The sequence below is a fragment of the Mastigoproctus giganteus genome, chromosome 1 (genome assembly GCF_048544385.1).
Source record: "Mastigoproctus giganteus isolate SK-2022 chromosome 1, ASM4854438v1, whole genome shotgun sequence".
In the NCBI taxonomy this organism is placed as follows: Eukaryota; Metazoa; Arthropoda; class Arachnida; order Uropygi; family Thelyphonidae; genus Mastigoproctus; species Mastigoproctus giganteus.
The window spans coordinates 166793963-166817471 of record NC_143575.1 but is presented as its reverse complement, the minus strand read 5'-3'; the positions used below and the strand labels follow the sequence as shown (position 1 = coordinate 166817471).

Here is a 23509-nt window from a genome sequence, read left to right as displayed (position 1 = left end):
TGTGCTTATGCTTCATTTTTTTTTTTTTTTTTTTTTTTTATGAAAACCCTAAACACGAGAGGTATTAGAACCTATAGTACTTAGTACCATGCTTGGGTTGGAGGTTGAGAAGAAAAAGAAGATATTTGTTCACATTAGACTTGTACTTCTGTGGACTGTAATTTTCAGGTAATACGTATGAAAGAAGGTTGTTCCAGAAAACGGCAGTTGAATGAATGAACAAGGAAGGTGAAAAGTGGTTTCTGTGAGTTTGAAGTTGGACAGTAAATGGATGTTGGCTGGTGGCGGCACGTGTTTGGACTGTTTTGAAAGAGAGAGAGAGCGGGAATTATAGAAGCCAATTCAGAAGAACAGCGCCCATGGAAGCATCTGTAGAAAAGCATGCAGCAGAAACAGTACATCTATGAGACAGAGTGGAGAGATTCTGTTAGAGAGGAGTCATTAATTAACCTAACTGTCCTCTTCTGAATGGAATCTAGAAGCCTGAGAGAGGTTTTGGGGGCACCGCCCCAGATGTGGGAACAATATTCCATGGTAGAGCGGATTTGCGATTTACGAGTGAACAGCTGTTTGGAAGAAAAGTAATGCTAAGAATGAAAGAGAAAATCAAGTTTTTTAGATGCAGAGGAAGCATTTGTAATGTTCTTGTGCCAAGAGAGATTAGAAGTGAGGGTAATCCCCAAAAGAGATATATCATTTCGCCTAGAAATCAGAGTGTCACCAAAGATAAGCATAGGAGCAGAAGAATCTTTTTTGCAAGATATAAGACAAGACTGAGTTTTAGAAGGATTGAAATCGACTAAGTTGTCTTTGCCCCACTGGAGAATTACCTGCAGATCGGCATTTAAGGAATTGGTAGCGGATATTCAAGAAGTTGAAGCTGATTGAGCAGGGCAAGGTTTTTCAAAATGGAAAGTGGAATGCAATGTGCTATCATTGGCAAAATTATGGATAGGATTTCCAGTCAATGGAAGACGGTCATTAAAATACAAGAGGAAAAGAACAGAACCTTGGGAGACACCAGCATTAGTGGAGAAGTTAGAAGACAGAGAGCTGCCTACCATCACCATCAGTGAGCGATCAGAGAGAAAACTGGATAACCAATTACAAAAAACAGTTGGAAAAACCACAAATTGGAAGAATGTTTACAAGACCTTTATGCTAAACACGATCGAAAGCCTTTGAGATGTCAAGAGCAACTCCTTATGTCTCACGAAACTTTTCCATTGAATTTGTCCATATATGGGTAACATAAGCCAGAATATCACCAGTGGATCGACACTGACGGAATCCATACTGGCGATTGTTGATCAGACGGAAGGTTTCTAGGTAGTTTAGGAGTTGGCGGTTAATCGATTTCTCCATTACTTTAGAAAGAGTAGAAGTAATTGCAATGGGAGGGACTTGTCACCCTTTTTAGGAACTGGCTTGATATGAGCAAATTTCCAAGTAGAAGGAAAAACACCTTTGGAATAAGAAAGTGGAAAAAGGCGGCAAAGAAAAAGGATTAAGTTCAGGAGAACAGGTTTTGAGAACAAGTGGAGAAATACCATCAGGACCTGGAGCTTTCTTAGCATCAATATTCGTCAAAATCTTTCTGACATCCTTTTGACAGAAGACCACAGGAGGCATTGAATGGAGTGTGTTGGGAATGGTGGAGGTGTTTTACCAAGATCATTAATACATGAGTTGGAAGAAAAATGGGATGCTACCAGGTCCACTTTATCCTTGGCTGAAGTGACAACAGAACTATCTGGTTTTGACAGAGGTGGGAGCAGAGATGGGCAAAAGTTGGGGCCAACAGCTTTGGCAAGAGACCAGAATGCTCGGCTACCATTAGGGCAAGAAGCAAGTTTTCTACTCTTAGCCTGTGCAAAATCTAGTTTGGACTGATTAATGACCGCTTTACAATTGTTACCAGCTTTGGTGTAGGCAGAAAATGAAACTGAAGAATTGGAAACAAGCCAATTACGATATGCAACGTTCTTCACTTGAACAGCCTTAGCACATTTATTGGAAAACCAAGGTTTAGATAAAGGACGAGATTTTAAAGTGGAGTGTGGAATAAAGGATTCCATTCCTGCAAGAATAATTTCACTGACCGATCTGAGCAAACTTTGACCCCAGAAGTTTTGAAACAGTAATCCGACCAAGGAAAAGAATAAAAGAAATCTTGCAGGTCATCCCATTTTGCATTCTTGTAATGCCAAACAGATTTAATCATAGCAGGGCAGATATTTGTATCAGAATTTTGGGGGAAAAAATAACTTTTTATAATGTGCCTCACAAGAAGGTGCAATGTGACATCTCAGGAGTTTGAAGTTGGACAGCCCTTAAATTATAATGAATTTCAGTTAAAATACTTTACAAATGTCACAATTCCTATAAGATTAAGTCAATAGTACATTACTAATTTCAGATCTAAATTTCCTTTTAAGTGATGACACTGTCAGTATAATAGAATTAGATTCAAGACATCAATGGCAAGTAATGCCAATGTAGGGTTAACTAAGTTGTTGATGATACCAATTTTTAGTTCTTTCATGATCGTCAACAAAACTGCTATAACTGAAGGCAGAATTGGATAGTTACTTTTTTATTTTAGTTTTATTTTTTGGCAAATGAATAAGTTATGTTTTCAGAATATGTTTTATCATTATCCAGCTACGTTTTGATATTCTGTGTTGTTATGTTATGTTATGTTGTTAGGTTTTTAGAAGCATTAGCAACTAAGGCCATATTGCTCCGGGAATATGCAGTGGTTATTCCTTGACCTTTCCGCATTCTCCGTATTTTGTGGTGATGGGCTCAAACCCTGGTCTAATCAAGAAGCGTGTGTTATGGACTGCTGCTCCTTCCCACCCGGCTACTTCTGTGTTGTGTCTAAGCAGCTCCAGAGGTCATCCTCAAAAACAGCGCTTTGGTGACGTAGATTCTCTTTGAGAAAGCAGCTGTGGTGTGTGCATGCACACGTTGTTTATACGGTCATTAGTGCCATTCAAAAACATGGCATGAAACAAAAGAGGTCCAGTGTGACCTCTCAATGATGTTTCCCCCTGTCTCAGCCTGTTGGATAAAGAAGACGGAATTGCTGCTATTGTGTCAAAAGTTTCATTCTGAAAACTCAGCATGTGCTAATACATCTAAGGAACTGCTCATAATGCTATGTAATAACTGAATGTATAATAATATATGTAATAACTGAATGTATAATAATATATGTAATAACAATTTAATTAAATCAAGTAAAATAGGTAAATGAACATAAAACTAATTCTAAAATATTGTAAATAACTCTTATCTTGTCTTTTGTAACCTATCTTGCTGAATAGCTATGTAAAAGGGGTGAAAGCAAACTTTTCCTGAAATAAACATCAAGTAATAAAAAATTTTCGAAATCATTTAAGCTGTAGTCTAAAAAATGTTTTTTATTTCTAAATAATGAAATATATGCCAAGCCAGAAACTTCTGAAATACCTCTTGTACACGACAGTTTGTAGGTGAGTTAGCATATATTTTTATAAACTGGATTAATTCTCAAAATGTGAGTGGTGAAGAACGAAGAGATATAACTGAAGGATGTTGTCTTTTGAAAAATGTAGATGTGGTTGGTAAACTGCTCATAATTCTGCATGATCTGTAGAAATGCAATTGTCTATATTAGTTCCATTCAACAAAATTTTTTATTCACTTAATTTCTTTCAATTTTCCTTTGTGTTGACAGACTGAATCAGAGACCTAGAATGTTATCATATCTTGTTTGAATAATTTTTAAGTTTCTAAAAAAAATTTTAAAATTCATACTTACAGAAAACATATAATAGTCAAAAAGCTGAGACATGCAAATGAGTACATCGAATGCAATAGGTTTCAGAACATTCATCATCTGCATATATTTACCTAGAAATACCATAAATTACACTCAAAGTTTTATTCAATATTTAATAAAGTGAATTATATAATCAGAGATGACAGAGTATTTTTAGACAATTCCAAAAAGATTGATCAGCTTCATAAAATTTCTAACTTTTCCTTAATTTCTTAATACCGAATCTGAAAATTCTGCCACTTAACTAACTACTCAAAGCATTATTCTTGGTAGTCTCCAAAATCATACCACTACCAAATTTTTTGGACTCAAACAACTTGAACTTTGACCAGACAAAAAGCTAGTAAGAATTAACACGGGTTCAATTTTCATCAGCATATCCCTAAAAAATTCCAAACAATGCCTACCCAATGTGTTTTTTTTCAAAATTCAGGCTTCCTTATGGAAAAGTGTGCCTCTCCATTCTGCATAAAAATATTCAGCCAAAAATTCTGATCTAAATTTGTAGTTACAGCACTGCTTTACAGAAATATGTAACCAATATTTATTGGATTTTGAGTTTTTTTTTTTTTTTTAAATTAAAATTAGTGTCTTATTTGAACTTGCAAAAGTATACTAGAAATGATTCAAAGCAAGAAATAAAATATATATCCAATGTTTGCTCGATTTTTTGATGAAGTCACGCGAAAGCATACATAAAAGCATTCAGTGCTTTACACAAATGGTCATTGTGATTGAATCACAAAGGCTAAGCAAACAGTAAAGCAATTCTGCTTGTAACTGAATTAAGTGGAGTCTGCTGATGAAGCTAGTGATAGCCACACATGTTCAAAGCTGCTAAGTGGATTTTTATTTATTCATTTGAAACTTATTGTTTTTGTATGACTTTTGATTTAAATTTAGTAGTATAGTATTTTTTTGTGATTTTCTGATTAAATTGGTAGATTTATTCTTTACTTGGCCTTGTAATTGACACAGAAACTACAGTCAATTTCTACCAGCATTGTATCGACAGTAGCATTAAAATCTGCCACCTTTGTTTTTCGTATCGATATAGCAGATACTGGTAGTTCTACGAAAATCAGTATCAGCGGAGGATTGTAAATTATAGTAACACTTACATTATTTAATAATTTAACTTGTCACATAGATCATAATTACGAGAGTAATAATTGTGGAGCTTTTATAATCGGTGATTTGGCATAGAGAGCTACCATGAGAGTTCAAATAATGTGGGTGGCAATAAATAGTTACATTTATTATCTATTATAACTACTTAGATTTTACAAAATTAACGTTATAACTTAATACATATAACTAGATAGGAGTGTTATATTTTTAATTGTATTGGAATTGAAATTTTAATTGAAATTGAATCGAAATCATGCCTCAGACCAGAGCAGCAAGGCAAAAGGCTCAAGGTAGTGCTGTGACTTAGGGGAGAACTGAGTGAGAGTGTGAGAGAGAGGTGGTTGTCCTCCAAATCACAGTGTTTTGAAATGTACTGCTTGTTTCATATTTGTAGAGCAACCAGGAACGGGACATGTAATTGTCAAGGGGAGTCTTGGTGTGTGCTCGATGTAAGGAGTGCGAGAAAATCAGGTGGCAACTTAGCATTGTTATGGGCCTATACGAGTGCTTAAAGAACAGGGTAGATGCCTTCGAAAGATTTAAATTGAGGGACTCATCAAGCTCTCAGATGCCCACAACGGTGCCAGAGCTTGCACTTGAACATCTGGCAACACAGCGGCAATCTCCAAGGCAGACTGTGCAGGTCCGACAGGAACTAGTTGTTGTTGGTGACCCTACTGACAGAGAAACAGGGAATATATTGTGCAAAACGGATAGGTGGAACAGCACCATGGTATCTGCCAGAGACAAAGGTTGATGATGTTGTAGAGCAGATATCATCTTTTAAGGGCACAAAAGGTTATATTGTTCTACATGTCGGCACTAATGATATTAAGAGTAGGAGACCGGTGGAATTACTTAACAAGTACAGGTCAATGTTAAAAAAAAAAAAAAAAAACTGTGAGTTAGGGTTGAATTTGAAAGTGTCTGCAATTCTGCCGAAAAAGAGAACCTGACAAAGGTTGATGATGTTGTACAGCAGATATCATCTTTTAAGGGCACAAAAGATTATATTGTTCTACATGAAGGCACTAATGATATTAAGAGTAGGAGACCGGTGGAATTACTTAACAAGTACCGGTCAATGTTGAAAAAAAAAAAACAGAGTTACGGTTGAATTTGAAAGTGTCTGCAATTCTGCCCAAACATGACAGGAGGGAGTATATGATGAGAGCCTTGACAATCAATTCAGCCCTGGATAGAATGTGCAAGGTTCATGGGATAGAATTTTTTTCAGTGTGGTCAGTGCTTGTTAACAGGAGCGACTGCTTCTACAGGGATGGGATACACTTAAATAGAAATATTGAGAATAGATGCTGGTGCTATCGAGGCAGTGTTAGGTGGGTAGGAAAACTGCTAGCTTGGGAGGATACGTGGACTAATAGATTAACAGTAGCTGCTGGCAGAGATGAAAGCGATTCTTGCACTGCTTCTACTGGAATGAGCAGCAGCCTGGAAAACAAGTTGTGGGGGATTTCAAAGACTGCTGGGAGTCATAGCAGAACAAGTAAATACATGTGCTGCGTTAGGGTAGCTAAGAATAGGAACAGGTGTATGTATACTTGCGTGTACACCAATGCTATGAGTTTGGTAAATAAATTTGATGAATTTGAAGTGTTGGTCAAAAGATCAAAGGCAGATATTGTTGGAATATCAGATGACATGTCACAGAGATATAAGGAATGCAGAATTGGAATTTGGGGGGTACAATGTGAACAAGAAGGAGAGACAAAATAGGAAGGGAGGAGCAGTTATGCTATTAGTTAAGAAACATAAAATCTAAGAGGTGCAGCCAGTTGACATGAGTGGACAGTGCAGTGTCGAGTCAGTTTGGCATGATACAAGCATTGGGAAAGCAACTGAGATTAAGAGTGTGTTATAGTCCTAATGAGTCTGATGAGTACAACAAACACTGTACAGTGAAATTGAGTGGGCCAGTAAATCAGATCATCTTATAATGGCGGATTTTAATTTCAAAGATACTGATTGGTACTTGTGGGTTCGTCACTCACACACTAGCAAGGTTTTTGTGGATTTATTGGATGATTGTTTTGTACAGCAGTCTGTTCGGGAGGCAACTACATGGAGTAATACTCTTGATCTGGTTATCAGTAGTGATGATTCTTGCATTAAGAATCTGCAGATAAAGGAACCACTAGGTGGCAGAGATCACAGTGTACTGATGTGGGATTTATTTAAATATGTAACTACCATCAAGGGTAAAGGGAAGGGTTTTTGCTTTTGTAAAGGTGACTACAGTGGTCTCACGCAGTTTTTCAATTCTATACAATGGGATCAACTGAGGATGATGTTACCTCATGTTACCCATTTAGAATTCATCGATGATGAATTCTAAATGGGAGGAATTCAAAGAATTAATCTTGAAAGTTACTAGACTTTTCATATAAACTAAGAAATACTGTTTAAGGTTTAGGCCAAAATGGATGTCAGATGATGAGACATGTGGCAGAGAAGAAAACTGCATTGGATACATATAAATTACAATGTGACAGTGAAGCCTATAGTAGATATAAGCTGGTCTGTAATCAAGTCACAAAGGAGGTTAGAAAGAATACGAGAAATCTTCGGTAAAGGATACAAAGAAAAACAGCAAAACGTTCTTTACTTATGTAAACTCTAGAAGGAAGGGGATGAATCAGATTGATCCACTTGATATTGATGGTTCAATTGTTGATGATCCTGCTCGGGCAGCTAACAAACTGAATGAGTATTTTGCATTCATATACTTGAATCTTAGGAAGGCTTTTGATACTGTTGCATATGGAAGACTGCTGCATAAATTGGAGCAGTGTGGCATTGGAGACAAATTGCTGCTGTGGATAATGGGATCGTTGAGTGGGAGAAGACAGAGTGATAATCAATAGACACTGGTCTTCGTGGAGCAATGGATCCAACACTGAACCCCCAGGGTTCAGTGTTGGGTCCATTGCTGTTTTCTGTATTTATTAATGATATGGAAGACTGCTGCATAAACTGGAGCAAACTTAATGTCTTAAGTTTGCAGACGATACGAAGGTTGGCTTGTTTGTTAATGACACTAATGATAGTATGCTACTGAAACAGGATCTAGAAAAGTTGAGCAGATGGGCTGAGAGGTGGCAACTGAAGTTTAACATTGACAAATGTAAAGTACTGCATATGGGTATCAGAGCTCCAGAGTAACGTATCAACTCTGTGGTACTACACTGAGGGTGGTAGAGAATGAAGAGGACCTGGGGGTAATTATGGAGTCAAATATGAAGTTTTATGAGCAGTGCAGACCTTCTGCAAGAATATCTCATGGTGTCTTGTATATATAGAAATTTTTCTTGAAGGAAAAAGGAGGTGATTATCGCCTTGTATAACGCAATGGTGGGGGCCACACCTTGAGTGCTGTGTGTACAGGTCTGGAAGCCTCGTTTTTGGAAGTATGCAGAGTTGCTAGAACGAGTACAGAGAAGGGTAACGAGCTGCGAGATGGGAACAAATGGGTGCACGTATGAAGAAAGACTTAAGTTCTATAAATTGCAGTGTCAGGAGACTAGGCACCTGTGAGGTGATCTGAATGAGGTGTATAAGGCCTTGAATGGTTTGAGCAAGCTCAATACTGATGGGATTTAGTTGTGGAAGTTGACAGCTAAAATAAATTCAAGGGTGAACTAGAACACAGGAAGTTTTTTTTCCCCCCCTATAATCTTGCTGTCTTGCATCATATGTCTCTACTAAAGTTAATACCCCAGTTAGCACAGCATACATTCACAGAAAACAGAGCATTAATGAAATAGCTTTATATGTGGCCATTCTAACATTAATAAATGGAGATGCGTTCTTTTTAGCATTCTTTCCAACCTGAGAAATAAAATATAAAGTAATTTATTGGTATCATAAACATAGACTAATACCATAACATACCTTGACAGAATCAGGTACCATATATATCACGAACAAGAATTAATTTTTCTTGAAGTGAGAGTCAAGCATTGACTGTCTTCTCTTAAGTTTCACCTCGTCAAGTAGTTCTCAATAGCAGAAAATCATATCAGGAACACCTCTCTCTGATTGAGGTGTATAAAGCCTTGAATGGATCGAGCAGGCTCAATGCTAATGGGATTCTTCCTCTTTGGCAGCCTAAGGGGGGGGGCCTAAATTTAATCTTCGATCCATTGTTATAGAAGGTGATAGCATTAATAAATTCAAGAAATAAGTGGAAAAACTTTTGGAGCAAAGGGATGTGTGAAATGGGATTTTTTTTTTTTTTTTTTTGGCTGATGCTGTATAAGCTTTCTTTCTTGCTTGTTTGGTTGTGTGGGGCTTTATGGCGCAAGAGAAACATGGCCATAGTGCGCCTAACTATGGTTAAGTTTAATGCTCTGTGGGTTTGTTTTTTTTTTTTTCAATTTGGATTGCAGTTCAAGTTTACAGTGTGTTATGTATAGTTTTATCTCTTTAAGAAAAGTGAAGATTTTGTGCACATGAGCATATCTGCTAAAAGATAGGCAATACTCAAGAGTATTCGTTGCTGAAAATGAGGCAAACAGAGTTTACCACTCACTGTTGTAAATTGGGAAATCAATGAGTATATGCTGGACTGTAAGTTGGGTGTTGCAGTTTGTGCAACATGGTGGGTCAGTGGCATTAAGTAGATAGAGATGTGTCAAGCATGAGTGGCCTATCCGTAATCGGGCTAATACAACTTCTTCATGTCAGTTCTCACGAATACTGGACTTCCATGGTTTAAGATTTTTTTTTATGCCGAGTAATTTGTTATTTGCCTGACTCTGCCAGATGTGTTGTCATTGTTCAAGGCATTGTTTCTTTATAACGTACTTGTAGTCAGTTGCAGGAGTAGTAAAGGATTGGTAGCAGTTTTGGCAGCTAGATCGGCCTGTTCATTTCCAGAAATTCTAGCGTGATCGGGGATCCAACATAAGAGAACTGGTTGTTTCTTCTGGTTTAACTTAGAGTATTCCAGATCTGTCTAAGTAGGGGGTTATCATTTTTCAAATTTTGTTGTATAGTTTGGATAGCACTAATGGAGTCTGTATATATAATACTGTGGAATATGATTTTTGAGAGTGCATAATTTAAGGCTATGTGGATAGCACAAAGTTCTGCAGTACAGCTGCTACACTCAGTAGGGAATTTCTTGGATATAGTTATGTTGGGAAATATTTCTGCTGCACTAACATGATTGACAGCTTTAGACCTACATGTGTAGAATGGCATGTACTGGCCGTGCTGGGTTTTCAGTGTGGCGTGTATTTGCAATATGTTCTGTTGGGATAAGGTGCATTTTCCTGAGGCAATCAATGAAAATTCGCATGGTGGTATGTAGTCCGTCCAAGATGGGACTGTATGAGAGGCAGTGGACTGTACCTTACTAAGATCAATTTGCCAGTCAGCCTGCAGTGAGTAAAGACGAATCGTGGTTGTTGGATTTCTTGATGGATAGGCTCTGTATAGGTTTTCCCATTTAGGAGAGAAAAGTCTGTTCCAAGTGGGATGATTTGGATGCCCTTTGGGTTTTGCTGCTTAGTGTAATAAAAGCATTTGTCTGTGTAGCTGCAGGGAGGTTTCATGTGCTTCAGCGTATAGGCTCTGAACCGGTGAGGTACGGTACATCCCCAGTGCATGACGAAGAGCACTGTTGTGTACAGGATCAAGCCAACATAAAGCACTTGGTCTAGCAGAGCTATAAACTACAGAAGTATAGTCTAGACACGACTGTATTAATGCATGGTACAACTGTAGTAGTGTGTAATGGTCAGCTCCCCATGTTGTGCCTGATAGAATTCTTAAGATGTTTAGCTTTTTAAGCCAAGTAATCCTGAGTATTTTCATATGTTCCAGGAAGGTGTCTTTTTGGTCAAATATCACACTAAGAAAGTGGACACTAGGGACCACTGGTATGATTTGATTTTCTAGTCAAAGTTCTGGCATGGATGTAGGTTACACTTCCCACAGAAGTGTATCCCAACAGTCTTTTGAGTTGAAAGGCACAAACAGTTCTTCAGGGCCCATTTAGCTATTTTGTTGATGGCACATTGCAGCTGTCTTTCTACTATTTGCATATTAGGCGAATGGCAGGCAATACTGAAGTCATTGGCGTACAGGGTAGTGGATATTGTTTATGCTAGGTCCTGTGTTATTGAATTCATTTTTATATTAAAGAGGGTAGCACTTAGCCTTGATCCTTGTGGTACTCCTTCTTCCTGTATGAACTTTGAAGATAAGTGGTTGTGAAATCAAACTTGAAATAAGCAGTGATGTAGAAAGTTTCTAATAGACTGTGGTAGGTATCCGTGTAATCCCAGATCGTACAGATTTCACTTTATAACATATTTCCAGGCAGTGTCAAAGAGGACCATGGCAAGATGTTCTTTCCATGCGAAGGCATCACGGATGTGTATTTCATCTGGCCCTGTTGCACTGAGTTCAGTGAAGGCTACAGCATGGTGTAACTCTGACATTGTGAACGGGAGATTGTACACAGCACTGGATGTTGATTCAAAAATAATTGAGTTTTTTCAGCTTGTGCTTTATGTGTCTGGAATTGTGGCTGTTTTTGTTGTTGATGTTAGATTTGTCGGTGCATCAGCAACTTAGGCCATAAGGCACTAAATTGTCTTATATTTTCATTCTTTGTCAAGTGATATGGTTTAGACAATGTGATATTTATTTATCAATTTTAGAAAGAGAAAAATGCCATACATGTCTTTATTATCTCCTAGAACACTGTATTGATAGCTGGTTGCATTTATGAAAATGGGAGGAGAAAGCAGTTTCTGTTCTTTTAGATATAGCGGGCATTCTATGATTATATGTTTTACTGTTAATGAGCATAAGCAGTAACTGTATTGTGGAAGGGTCATTATTTGTTAGTAGGTAGCAGCGAGTTAGGAATGTATGACTGATGCATAATCTGGCTAATATGGTTTCTTCAAATCTGTTTCATCTGAAGCTGGATTGCTACTGTTTGGATTCTCTCTTGATTTCAAGAAGTTTATTATTTGTTTGATCTTTCCACATGCATGTCCACTGTTGTTTATATGTCTGTTTGATAATCGATTTATGATTAGTATAAGGAGTTCTGAAATTAGATGGCATTACATTTGTAGCAATTTTAGCAGCTAAATCTGCCTGCTTGTTTCCAGGGATCCAACGAACTATTACGAGCAGTCCATGAAGTTCTAATAACTGTGCCCAAATTTTCTGTATCAGAGGATGACTAGGAAAGGATTTACACTGCAGAGCATTAACAGCACTTAATGACTCCATTTATATGATGGATTGAGCATATGAGACTTCTTTTATTTTCTCCAGGGCTAGTAGAATACAGGTGACCCCTGCTTAACGTTGATAATTTGTCCAGAAAAACAGAGTGATAAGTGAATCCACGCTAAGTGAGCACCGCATTCCCATAAAGTAACATATGTATTTGTGAGTTGTGGTCGGTGCCATAAGGTATTTCCTAATCAATAATAAATGGTAGTGAAAAGATGCGCAAATATCAGTCAAAATATTTAATATTCAAATATTTGTACATATATAATATTCTGCATTACATACGTATATAATTATGTGGCAACTACTCAAGTATCAAAATTAAACTTAAAATTCCAATTAAAATCATGAATCTAACTGATGAATTTAATCATGAAAAATGTGTCGATTTTGCCCCTCTTCCTAGTAAACTAAAACGGGTTTTAATTTTAAATCCCTTGTAGCGTTACTACCCAACAACAAAGTCAACCGATCCTTTGCTGCTTTTAAACCTGGCATGTTAGCATTAGTAGAGGCATAAGATGCAAGAAAGCAAGCTTATGCAGCATCAGCTTCCCTTCCACTTCCCTTCAACTACTTCCCTTCCACTTCACCTCTCCGTTTGTTCAAAATACCTGTCCAGCTGAGCCTTAAATTTATTTAGGCTATCAACTTCCACAACAAGGGATGGAAGTCTGTTCCACCAACCAACTACCCGCTGGCTAAAGGCAAATTTTCACACATCTATCCTACATCTGTCTTTCCTCAATTTGAATTTATGCATTCTCAGGTGATTATTCTGAGCAAGAGGTAGAATCCCATCAGCATTGAGCATGCTCAAACCATTCAAGGTTTTATACACCTCTATCAGATCACCTCGCTGGTGCCTAGTCTCCAGACACTGTAATTTACAAAACTTAAGCCTTTCTTTGTAAGAGCAACCCTTTGTTTCATTCACTAATCTTGTTGCCCTTCTCTGTACTCGTTCCAGCAGCTCTACATCCTTCTTGAAATGAGGCCTCCAGACCTGTATAAGACTTGTTTTTTTTTTGCTTCTTTCAATATGAAACTTATTTTAGACATTCGTTTCCAAAAAAAGTCCTGCTTCATCTATCTTAAAAACTTGTTGAGAAGTATAACACATAATACCCCTCTTCAATAATTTTAACAAGTTCTTTTTTGAAAGTTTCAGCTCCTTGATCTGCACTTACGACTTCTCCCTGGATTTTTAAATCTATTTAACCAGCCCTTTCTAATTTTAAATGGTTCCACATTTTTTTTTAGGTGAGTTTTCTTCAGATCATCATATAGGCTACTCTCTCTCTCTCTCTCTCTTTTTTTTTTTTTTTTTTTAATAAAATAAAACTTAACTGAATTCTACATTGGATATTATCTTCAATAAAATTAGTTAAAGTCTCTCCATTTCAATCCTAATAGCCGGCCTAGCCCTAGTTGCTTGCAGTGGAACAGCTGTCTTTCCCGGTACTAAAATTAATTCTTTATTTTTTATAATTGTTCTTACATTTAAATTTGCCAGTCCTAAATTATGGCACACACCCGCTTGTCATTCAGAAACGATGCGCTTCAAAACGTCTAATTTAATTTTCAAATTCAGTCTTTTTCTTACATTTGTAGTCTTCGTACTGCATCCAGATGTTGTTGCTTTTTCATTCTTATCCGCCATTATTAACTCTGAAAATGTAACTGCATTTGTTGCATTAATTATGATACAATGTTCGAGTAAACTGTCCATTACGCACGATGTCTAATGCTGTACTGAGTGATGACTAGACTTCGGATAAATGCATATAACACAAATATTAAAAGCAATATACTTGATCATTTTTTTAAAATGTTGATCTTGGAATTACGTAACAAGTCACTGTACTGCAATTAAATTAGCATGCGAGAAAATTTCACTGAGTATGGGAAAATTTCTCAAGTCGACGTGGGAAACATTTTAAGGCTATTTTACTATTCATTTTTAAGCTATTGACTCCATCAAATGAAACGATTTCGTTAAATATGACAAAAATGCAATCTGAAAAAGAGCATTATAGTGATTTGTGACAGTGTTATAGTCAGATATGGGTTATAATATAAGAACACCGTTATAGCGAAAAAGGGTGCCCTTAAAAAGACAATATCTGCCCTACAACATCTTCAACTTATGCCCCTGCAGACATACCCTGGATAATTTTCATTTGTTACTTGAGATCAATGCTCTTGTGTGAATCCATTTCCAAGAAAGAAAAAATTTAAAAAAAACCTATCTTACAGCAAAACCTAACATAATGGTTTGGTTTGATGCGTAACTGCCTTCTTCAATTATTTTCATTTAATTTTTCTTTAATCCAAAGTGTAAATGGACATTTATGTATAAATGTCCATTTATACTTTGGATGGCCAAGGTCATTCAAATTTTACAACTTCTATGTAACTTTTTTATTGCAGCCAACATAGAAGCATACATGCTTGATCTTACAATTTATGAATTTGCATCCACCTATGGTCCTATAGGACTACAGTCAGCACAATCTGCAGCCACTGTATCTCAGTCACTTCTCGTGTAAACCATATACTGTGAGTAAGTATGTGTATTGTGCAATGTTTCTTTTCCAATCCTGGAGAAGCAGGGATAAAAAGAACAACCATTCACATTAGAGGAACTGAATTTGTGATGATGGGACTCATATGAGTCAAGGATTGGGGAATTACGAGTTGCAGAAATATCACTGTTATTGTATTTGATTAAATAAACAGCAGTCTTAGAAAGCGTTTATAAGACCCAAGGAAATAGTGATCCTTGTGAGTCTAATGTACAAAGTCTGCTGAGGATGCCGATCATGTAGATGCTACTGTTTAGATCAATATTATTTGAATATTTGGAAGGAATTTTGCCCAAAAGAACAATAATAATGGAAAACAAAAGCCTATTTGCTTAGAGAATGCATGCATGCATGTATGTATGTATGTATTGAATGTGTTTTCTGTCTAGGCAGTTCTCAAAGGTCACCCTCTATCATCTGTGTTGTAGCAGCTGGGTGGCCAGTTGTGTATTGTGTCGTTTGTGTGTTTAATGTTATAGTGTGTGGTAATCCTGCTTGCTTAGCAACCAGAAAATCACATTGGTATGTCTTGCCATGAGGAGGCAGACCATCAGCACCGTTTGTTGATACTTTCTACTGGGGCTATACTCTAGGACCCTGGGGTTTTAGAGGGAGAATGCCCCATAATAATAATAATAAAAAAAATTAGCTCATCTTCCCCATTGGACATGTGCCATGTTTAGGTATTCAGTTGGATTCCTCTCATCCTTGCTGAATGCTTCCAGCCAGGATGAGAGGAATCCTAGTCATGGTCTCTATGTGTAAGTTGTTAATTTTTGTGTTCTGTATCTGTTTTTTTTTCTCTTACCTTTGGTTGTCTGTATTTTGAAATGTTACATATGAAAAGGTCATCGTTTGGCGAGTTTCTAGTTTTTCCTTTTGGCTATTTATATTTAGCTGTTGCTGGGAATGTTAATTTGTGCAACCCAGCAGGAGAAAGTGGGGAAAGCAGAGGGAATAACTAGCAGGAGGAGGGAGAGGGCTAGTGGGGTAGTGGGGGGGGTAGAGCTGTCCATTTGGTCTCAGATAAAGATCTTTTATTCATGCATTAATATCAATTAATGGCACCCACCTTCTCAATTCTAGAGTTATCATGAATACCATTCATACATTCGTTACTATTTTAAGTGTATTTTGTGTGTGTGTATGTACCTTACGCGAAAGTAACCTTTACACACACATATACAGGTTACTTTCGTGTAAGGTTAGTTAATTGGGGAGGGTATGTGTCTCTATTATATCTTTGTTATTCTTCATACAATCTCCCCAGATTTTGGAGTGGGAGTGTAGATAGTAATGCATTCAGTAATGATTCTACAAATCCTGCTGATATCCTACAGAAGGTTATTAGCAGGGTTAAGTGACAGTATGTGTTAACTGTTACTTAGTTTCTGTCCCCACTCGGTGGCGGCAGACACTAACAGCTAAATGTTAGTTTCTCGGAGCCATTAATCAACTGCTTTCTCAAGTAGTTAAATAATGGCTCTGAGTTAATGCGGGGGCAGAGCCCAGTTACAGTTTGCACCTCAGACAGAGAGAACAATTTAAAAAGGTTGGTAGTATGGTGGGCTACCTGATTGCCTCACAACCAGTGAGTGGAGTGGATGACAGCAACTGAAAAGTGATGAACCCAACTATCAACACTGCCATCCAAGAGGAAGTGTCATGTATACTTATTGTATAGTAAAGGCAACAGCTGCCAATGTAGTGCCTATTTTTCTTCTCCTTTGGAGCTGAGTGGAAAAACAATTTTATTTTAATAATCCTGATACAATACTTATATATGATTAAAGATTATATTTGTTTTTTGCTTCTTTAATATACAAGTTTTCTAAGGTTTAATTTAAAACCTATGCCTGAATTTGAAAGAATTAGCACCTGGAATGTTTAATATTTGACAACAAAAATAAGCATATATATATATATATATATATATATATATTATAAAATATTTAAGAGGCCTCATGCTATGAGGTAGAATGACTAACATGTAAGTTAGTGCAAAAGCATTATTTTCACGTAGCCATCTACCAAAGTAATTAAATTAATTAATTAAATTGACATAGTTTTGGTTATATTTGGTTAGATATATATATATTTTTTTTTGTCAAAAATTCATCAAAAAAAAATCTAAAACTATCAGCAAAGACAATCTGAAGAACATTTCAGAAAACTTTCCAAGAAAGTTTTCTGAAATGCTGCCTACCATACTTATGGTTTCTTATGAAACCATAATAATGGTAGGCAATTCAAGAAACAGGAATTGCGAGCTTGCCTTCACACGTGTGTGCACGCGCACACACAGACAGTAAAATCCAGTTAAATGGATTTTCAGTTGGGGAAAAATTTTAACTATCGAAAAAAAAAAAAAAAAAAAATTCTGTTCACTGACATTTGGGAGGGGATTTAAAATTTAAAACAATAAAAAAAAAAGATAAGCAATCAATAACAAGGAACACCTGACGCACAAATTGCAACTAACACAGGTGCCTCCATAGCCAGGTGGGCAGGAGCAGCAGTGCGTAGCACACGCTTCTTGATTAGACTGGGGTTCGAGCCCATGACCACCAAATACGGAGGATGCAGAAAGGTCAGAGAATGACCACCGCACATCCCTGGAGCAATATGGCCTTAGTTGCTAATGCTCCTTAAAAAAAAAAAAAAAAAAACAAGTAAGAACGGAGTAACAAGTTACGAAACTTAAAAAATAGGAATGAAGAGAACATTCTGAAAATTTATTTATCTTTTTGATATGATTTGATGATTTCATGGAAGGGGAAACACATTTCACCATAATAACATAAAAACCCACAGAATTCCAGCTGTCGGTATTATTGCAAGTTCAATACGATCGTGTTTACTATCTGTTTATAATAGATTGCATTAATAAAAAAGTCTAATAAACAGGGGGACTGCTAATTGTTGTTATTGTTTTATGGTTGTGACCTCCAGAAATCCAACCGGACCATGGTATGGTCGGAGACAATCGTAGGGTAATCTCGAGTGCTGGCCTATTCAGTTGACAGCTTCAGATAGCATTGTCCAGGCTTACACGGGTTAATTTTTAATGTGAGTTTCAAAATTTAAGCAAAAAAACAATGAGGACTATTTCAACTAAACTTCTCAAAAATAGTTATTTGCTTTGTGTTGTAATATATATTTATTTTTTTGTGTTTAATTTTGTGTAATATAATGTTCTACATTAAAACTTTATTGCTTTGTACAGTATTTTGTTTACCTACTATGTTCTTTTAATTTTTACTTTAAAATATTGTTTTATTAATTTAATATAAAAACCAATTTAGTTAAAATTTTGACATTTAGTAACTTTAAATAAAAACTGGTACATTTAAGATAGATTCCAGTTAATCCAAATTTCACTAATGTGGTCTCGTCAAGTCTGGATTAATGTGGTTCTACTGTGTTGTGTGTGTGTATGTATATATATATATATATATTTTGTGTCCTTATTGAAGATTATGATAATGATATCTGGTCAAGTTTAAACCTAATTCCCTACAAATAAATACCATTTAATTAAATAAAATTGACCACTATATATATATATATATATATATATATATATATATATATATATATATATATATATATATATATTATCCACCACATGTTGCTTATAATAAATTAAAATAAATGAAACAAATGCTAGTAAGTATGGCTAACCAGTAGAGAGAGAAATAAAAATAAAATAAACCCATATGCAATATAACAAAAAATGGGGTGGGTTTGTTTGTTTGAGTTTTAATGGTGCATCAGCAACTAGGGCTATAATGTGCCAAAACCATGTCCCATACAAGATAACAGTAAAAATTGCAGTAATGTAATGACTTAGGTCACTATGTCAACATGTATAGAAATATAAATATGGTCAAGGTAAACTAACACAAAAATATATTTAAATACAAGAGAAAAGATTTATTAATTTTAAAAACAGCCAACACATTATTGCTGTCAGATAAAATCTGGCTGAGTGTATAAGGCTCAGTCGGATGGGTAAAAAACATTAAAATACCTAAAAGTTGCTATATACAGGGTGTTTCAGTTAAACGTTTCAGAACTTCTAAGAGGGGTAGGGTACATCCTGACAACTCGAAATCATATAGCAATGTGGGGTCGGAAATGCTTTCCTGAAGCGGTGTTGTACACAGAAGCACCATAAAAAGAAAAGAGACCGTAAGTGAGAAATCGTTTTAATAATACATGAAAAGAAGCAAAAGGTACATGGATTAAAGTAAGTGTTCGAAGTTTCTTCCACGGGCTACAATGCACGCCTCACATCTCCGACGCATGGACATCCGAACATTCCGGAATACTCCAGGCGAATTTCTTCGGCAGCTACTGCGATTCTTGCAACCAGCTCCTCAGCATTGTCAACAGGGGTGTCATAAACTAGCGATTTCATATGACCCCAGAAATAAAAATCAAGACATGATAGGTCGGGTGACCGAGCAGGCCAACGCACGGGACCACCACGTCCGATCCACTGTTGACCAAATGTGACATCCAGGTAGTTACGAACATCTCCGCTATAATGGGCAGGGGCTCCATCGTGTTGGAACCACATTGTCTGTTGCGTCGATGCAGAAATCTGTTCATCTCTCAAAAGTTGTGGCAATACTTGCTGCAGAAAGATCAAGTAGATAGGTCCGGTTAGACGACACGGTAACAGGTAAGGTCCGATGAGGTGATCTCCCATAATACCGGCCAATACATTGACCGAAAATCGAATCTGTGCTGCACGACGTCGTATTGCATGCGGGTTCTCGACCGCCCAGATATGGTCGTTATGCGTGTTGAAAATTCCTTCCCTTGTGAAGGATGCCTCATCGGAAAACAACACTTCAGCAGGAAAAAGGGGATTTGTAGCACATTTTCCAAGGTACCACTGTGCGAAAGCAATACGAGGTTGAAGAAACTTCGAACACTTACTTTAATCCATGTACCTTTTGCTTCTTTTCATGTATTATTAAAATGATTTCTCACTTACGGTCTCTTTTCTTTTTATGGTGCTTCTGTGTACAACGCCGCTTCAGGAAAGCATTTCCGACCACACATTGCTATATGATTTCGAGTTGTCAGGATGTACCCTACCCCTCTTAGAAGTTCTGAAACGTTTAACTGAAACACCCTGTATATCGTGGACATTCGGTTAAAATATGACAAATGATTAAAAAGGTGTCACAATCCTCACACACATAGGAGAGTCATCTGCCCTCAGCAAGAATACATGCGTAAGATCACTATGTCCTATGCAGAGACGAGCTAGATCAACTTCCACTCTACGGTTCATTATAGGCATTCTGTATAGGCAGATGTTGGATAAAAAGCTTTATCTGATATAGCTTGTTTGTGACCTGCTCATGCCAAGATTGTTGCCATTGGGAGAGTAATGTAGAGTGTATTAGCTGCCTGTAGTCTGTACAAGGGACTAAAAGGCTGATGTTGTTGTGAGGCTGTGGTGATCTGGCAGAGGCATCAGCCGATTCATTACCCTTGATCCCAATGTGGCTTGGGATCCAGCAGAAATGGATGTCAAAGAAATGCTCAAAAAGAGAATGTAATGTCTGCTGGATCCGGGTCAGGAATGGGTGAGGATTGTACCCAATTCCTGATAAAGCTTGCAGTATACACAATGCATCTTTGGTAGTTGTGAGTTTCAATACGGTCCAAGGCTAACTCTATAGCATGCAACTCAGCTGCATATATGCTGCATTCCTGGGGAATCTTCCCAGATATGGTACTATCTGGAAAGACAGTAGGAGATCCAACTGAAAATTCAGATTTCGAGCCATCAGTGAAGAAAGGCAAAAAATCAGAGGATTTTGCTCGGTGAGTAGCATAGGGTTGTTGGTAGACAGTAGATGGCATGGCGGCCTTACTCCAATTTTTAATGGAGCAGCTCTTGGATCCAGATACCCGGACGGTTGGCAGAGTGACAGATGTTGTGGAGAGTTTCCCATAGTGGCTCAAAAACACATGTCCACGCAGGGTTGTCTGGCAGGGATTTCAGTTTAAAAGTATATTTTGGAGACAACTGCATTCCCTGCTTCGCCGTATAAACTCTAGACAGGAGATGTTCTGAAAGCTGCAGAAGCAACATGGATGGCTTGATGATGAACTGGATCTAGTCATTGTAGTAAGATGTTTCTTGCTGATGCACATACTTGGGACCTGTCATCTAATTTAGAATGGACAAGTGCACGATATAGGAGGAGTAAGGTGTAGCGGTCTGTCCTCATTTATTGGAGGAGATCGTGCATAGGGGGGTTCAATCCCCTTGTGAACTTTATCCATAGTTGATGGATATGTGGTAGAAATGTCAACTTCTTATCAAATATGAGGCCCAAGAACTTTGTGTCAGGTGCTACTGGAATGATATTTTGTTCAAACTTGAGTTTTGGTTCAGGGTGAAGATTCCATTTGCGACAAAAGTGTACGGAGACGGTCTTCTGAGGAGAGAACCCGAAACCATTAGCCAGTCATGCAATATGAGGGTCATTTCAATGGCCTTTCAATGGCCCTAATACTGCATGACTGGGAAAAGTTGCTAAAGTCGTTTACAAAGAGGGCTCTGTTTATGGTTAGAGGAAGTTGTTCAGTAATAGAATTTACTTTGATGGCAAAAAGTGTAACACTTAGAACTGATCCTTGCGGAACTCCCTCTTCGTGGCAAAATGGCCGAGAGAGGGTTGATCCTACACGAACTTGGAAAGACTGGTTAGGGAGGAAGTTTTTAATTAAGATGGCAATGTGTTCCCTAAGACGAAAGTTATATATGACTTTTAAGATTCTGTATCTCCAAGCTGTGTCATACACTTTTTCCATGTCAAAGAAAACTGACACCTGGTGCTCATGTTTCAAGAGAGCATCACATATAGATGTTTCCAGTCGGATTAAATGGTCGAGTGTTGACCTGTTTCTTTGAAAGCCACACTGTATCCTGGGGAAGGAGGTAGTTAGCTTCTAGATACTACATAAGGTGAGTGTTGACCATCTTTCCAGGATCACAAGCACTTCCTAATTCATTTCACAAATATACGTGGTCTCAATTCTAATCTCAACGACGTCCATTTCCACTTGAAGTCTGCCAAACCCCATGTACTTTTTCTGACAGAATCTCAGTTATTGGTTGATTCCACTACTGCTCATCTCAAATGACCAAATTATTCGCTGTATGATTCCTTTTGCCTCAAAGGTGGTACTTGTGCATATGTCGGTTCTGATACTCCCTGTCAGAGACTTGGCAATTTGGAATCTCCTCTCTTTGATCTTCTCTGGATTAAAATCTTTCTACCTCATTGTATCAAATTCATCTGTTGTCTCTACAGTTCTCCAAATTCCACTAATCACTTGGAACTCTTTGCAACTTGACTTTCTCCAGTCCAACTTTCCTAACAGTGAGGTAATTTTCCTTGGTGATTTTAATGTTCACAACTCCAGATGGCTTTCGTTTTCTAGTCACACTGACCCAGCTGGCCGAGATGCTGAGGCTTTTGCAATTACTAATGACCTTGCACAGATTGTTCATTTACCTACAAGAATACCAGACAATCCTAATCATATAGCCAATACGCTTGATCTTTTTCTCACAAACAACCCTTCTAAGTACACGGTCGAAGTGAGAGGTCTTTTAGGCACATCAGATCACAACTTGGTGAATGTTCATTTACCTAGAAGAATACCGGACAATCCTAACCATACAGCCACCAACATGCTAGATCTTTTTCTCACAAAAAACCCTTCTAAGTACATGGTCGAAGTGAGTGGACTTTTAGGCACCTCAGATCACAACTTGGTGATTGTCTGTTCTCCAATGGAGACTTTATCTCATGGCTATTTCCAACCTCGTCTTGTTTGGCATTACAAGAATGCAAAATGGGATGACCTGCGAGACTTCTTTTCTTTTTTTCCTTGGTCGGATTACTGTTTCAAAAATTCTGATGTCAATGTTCACTCAGATCGTGTCGGTGAAATTATTCTTGCAGGAATAGAATCCTTTATCCCACACCCCACTTTAAAATCTTGTCCTTTATCTAAACCTTGGTTTTCTAATAAATGTGCTAAGGCTGTTCAAGAGAAGAATGTTGCATATTGTAATTGGCTTGTTTCTAATTCTTCAGTTTAATTTTCTGCCTATCAAAGCTCGCAACAATTGTAAATCAGTTATTAATCAGTCCAAACTAGAGTTTGAACAGGCTAAGAGTAGAAAACTTGCTTCTTGACCTAATGGTAGCCGAGCATTCTGGTCTCTTGCCAAAGCTATTGGCCGCAACTTTTGCCCATCTCTGCTCCCACCTCTGTCCAAACCAGATGGTTCTGTTGTCACTTTAGCCAAGGATAAAGCTGACCTGCTAGCATCCCATTTTTCTTCCAGCTAATGTATTAATGATCTTGGTAAAACACCTCCCACCATTCCCAACACGCTTCATTCAATGACTACTGTGGTCTTCCGTCAAAAGGATTTTGACGAATCTTGATGCTAAGAAAGCTCCAGGTCCTGATGGTATTAGCATTAGCAGAGGCATTTGATGCAAGAAAGCAAGCTTATGCAGCATCAGCCAAAAAATAAAAAATAACCACTTCCACTTCACCCCTCTGTTTGTTCGAAATACCTGTCCAGCTGAGCCTTAAACTTATTTAGGCTATCAACTTCCAC

General features: G+C 37.5%; 1 protein-coding gene across 1 annotated transcript in view; it reads right to left on the bottom strand.

Annotated features, from left to right (window-relative positions):
- The window catches only part of Vps50 (vacuolar protein sorting 50), a 731402-nt gene that overhangs the window by 158828 nt on the left and 549065 nt on the right, over positions 1-23509 (bottom strand). The window contains exon 18 of the mRNA XM_090374870.1: positions 3809-3900. Within this exon, the coding sequence (XP_090230996.1) occupies positions 3809-3900 (92 nt within the window). The remainder of the gene's footprint in view (positions 1-3808; positions 3901-23509) is intronic.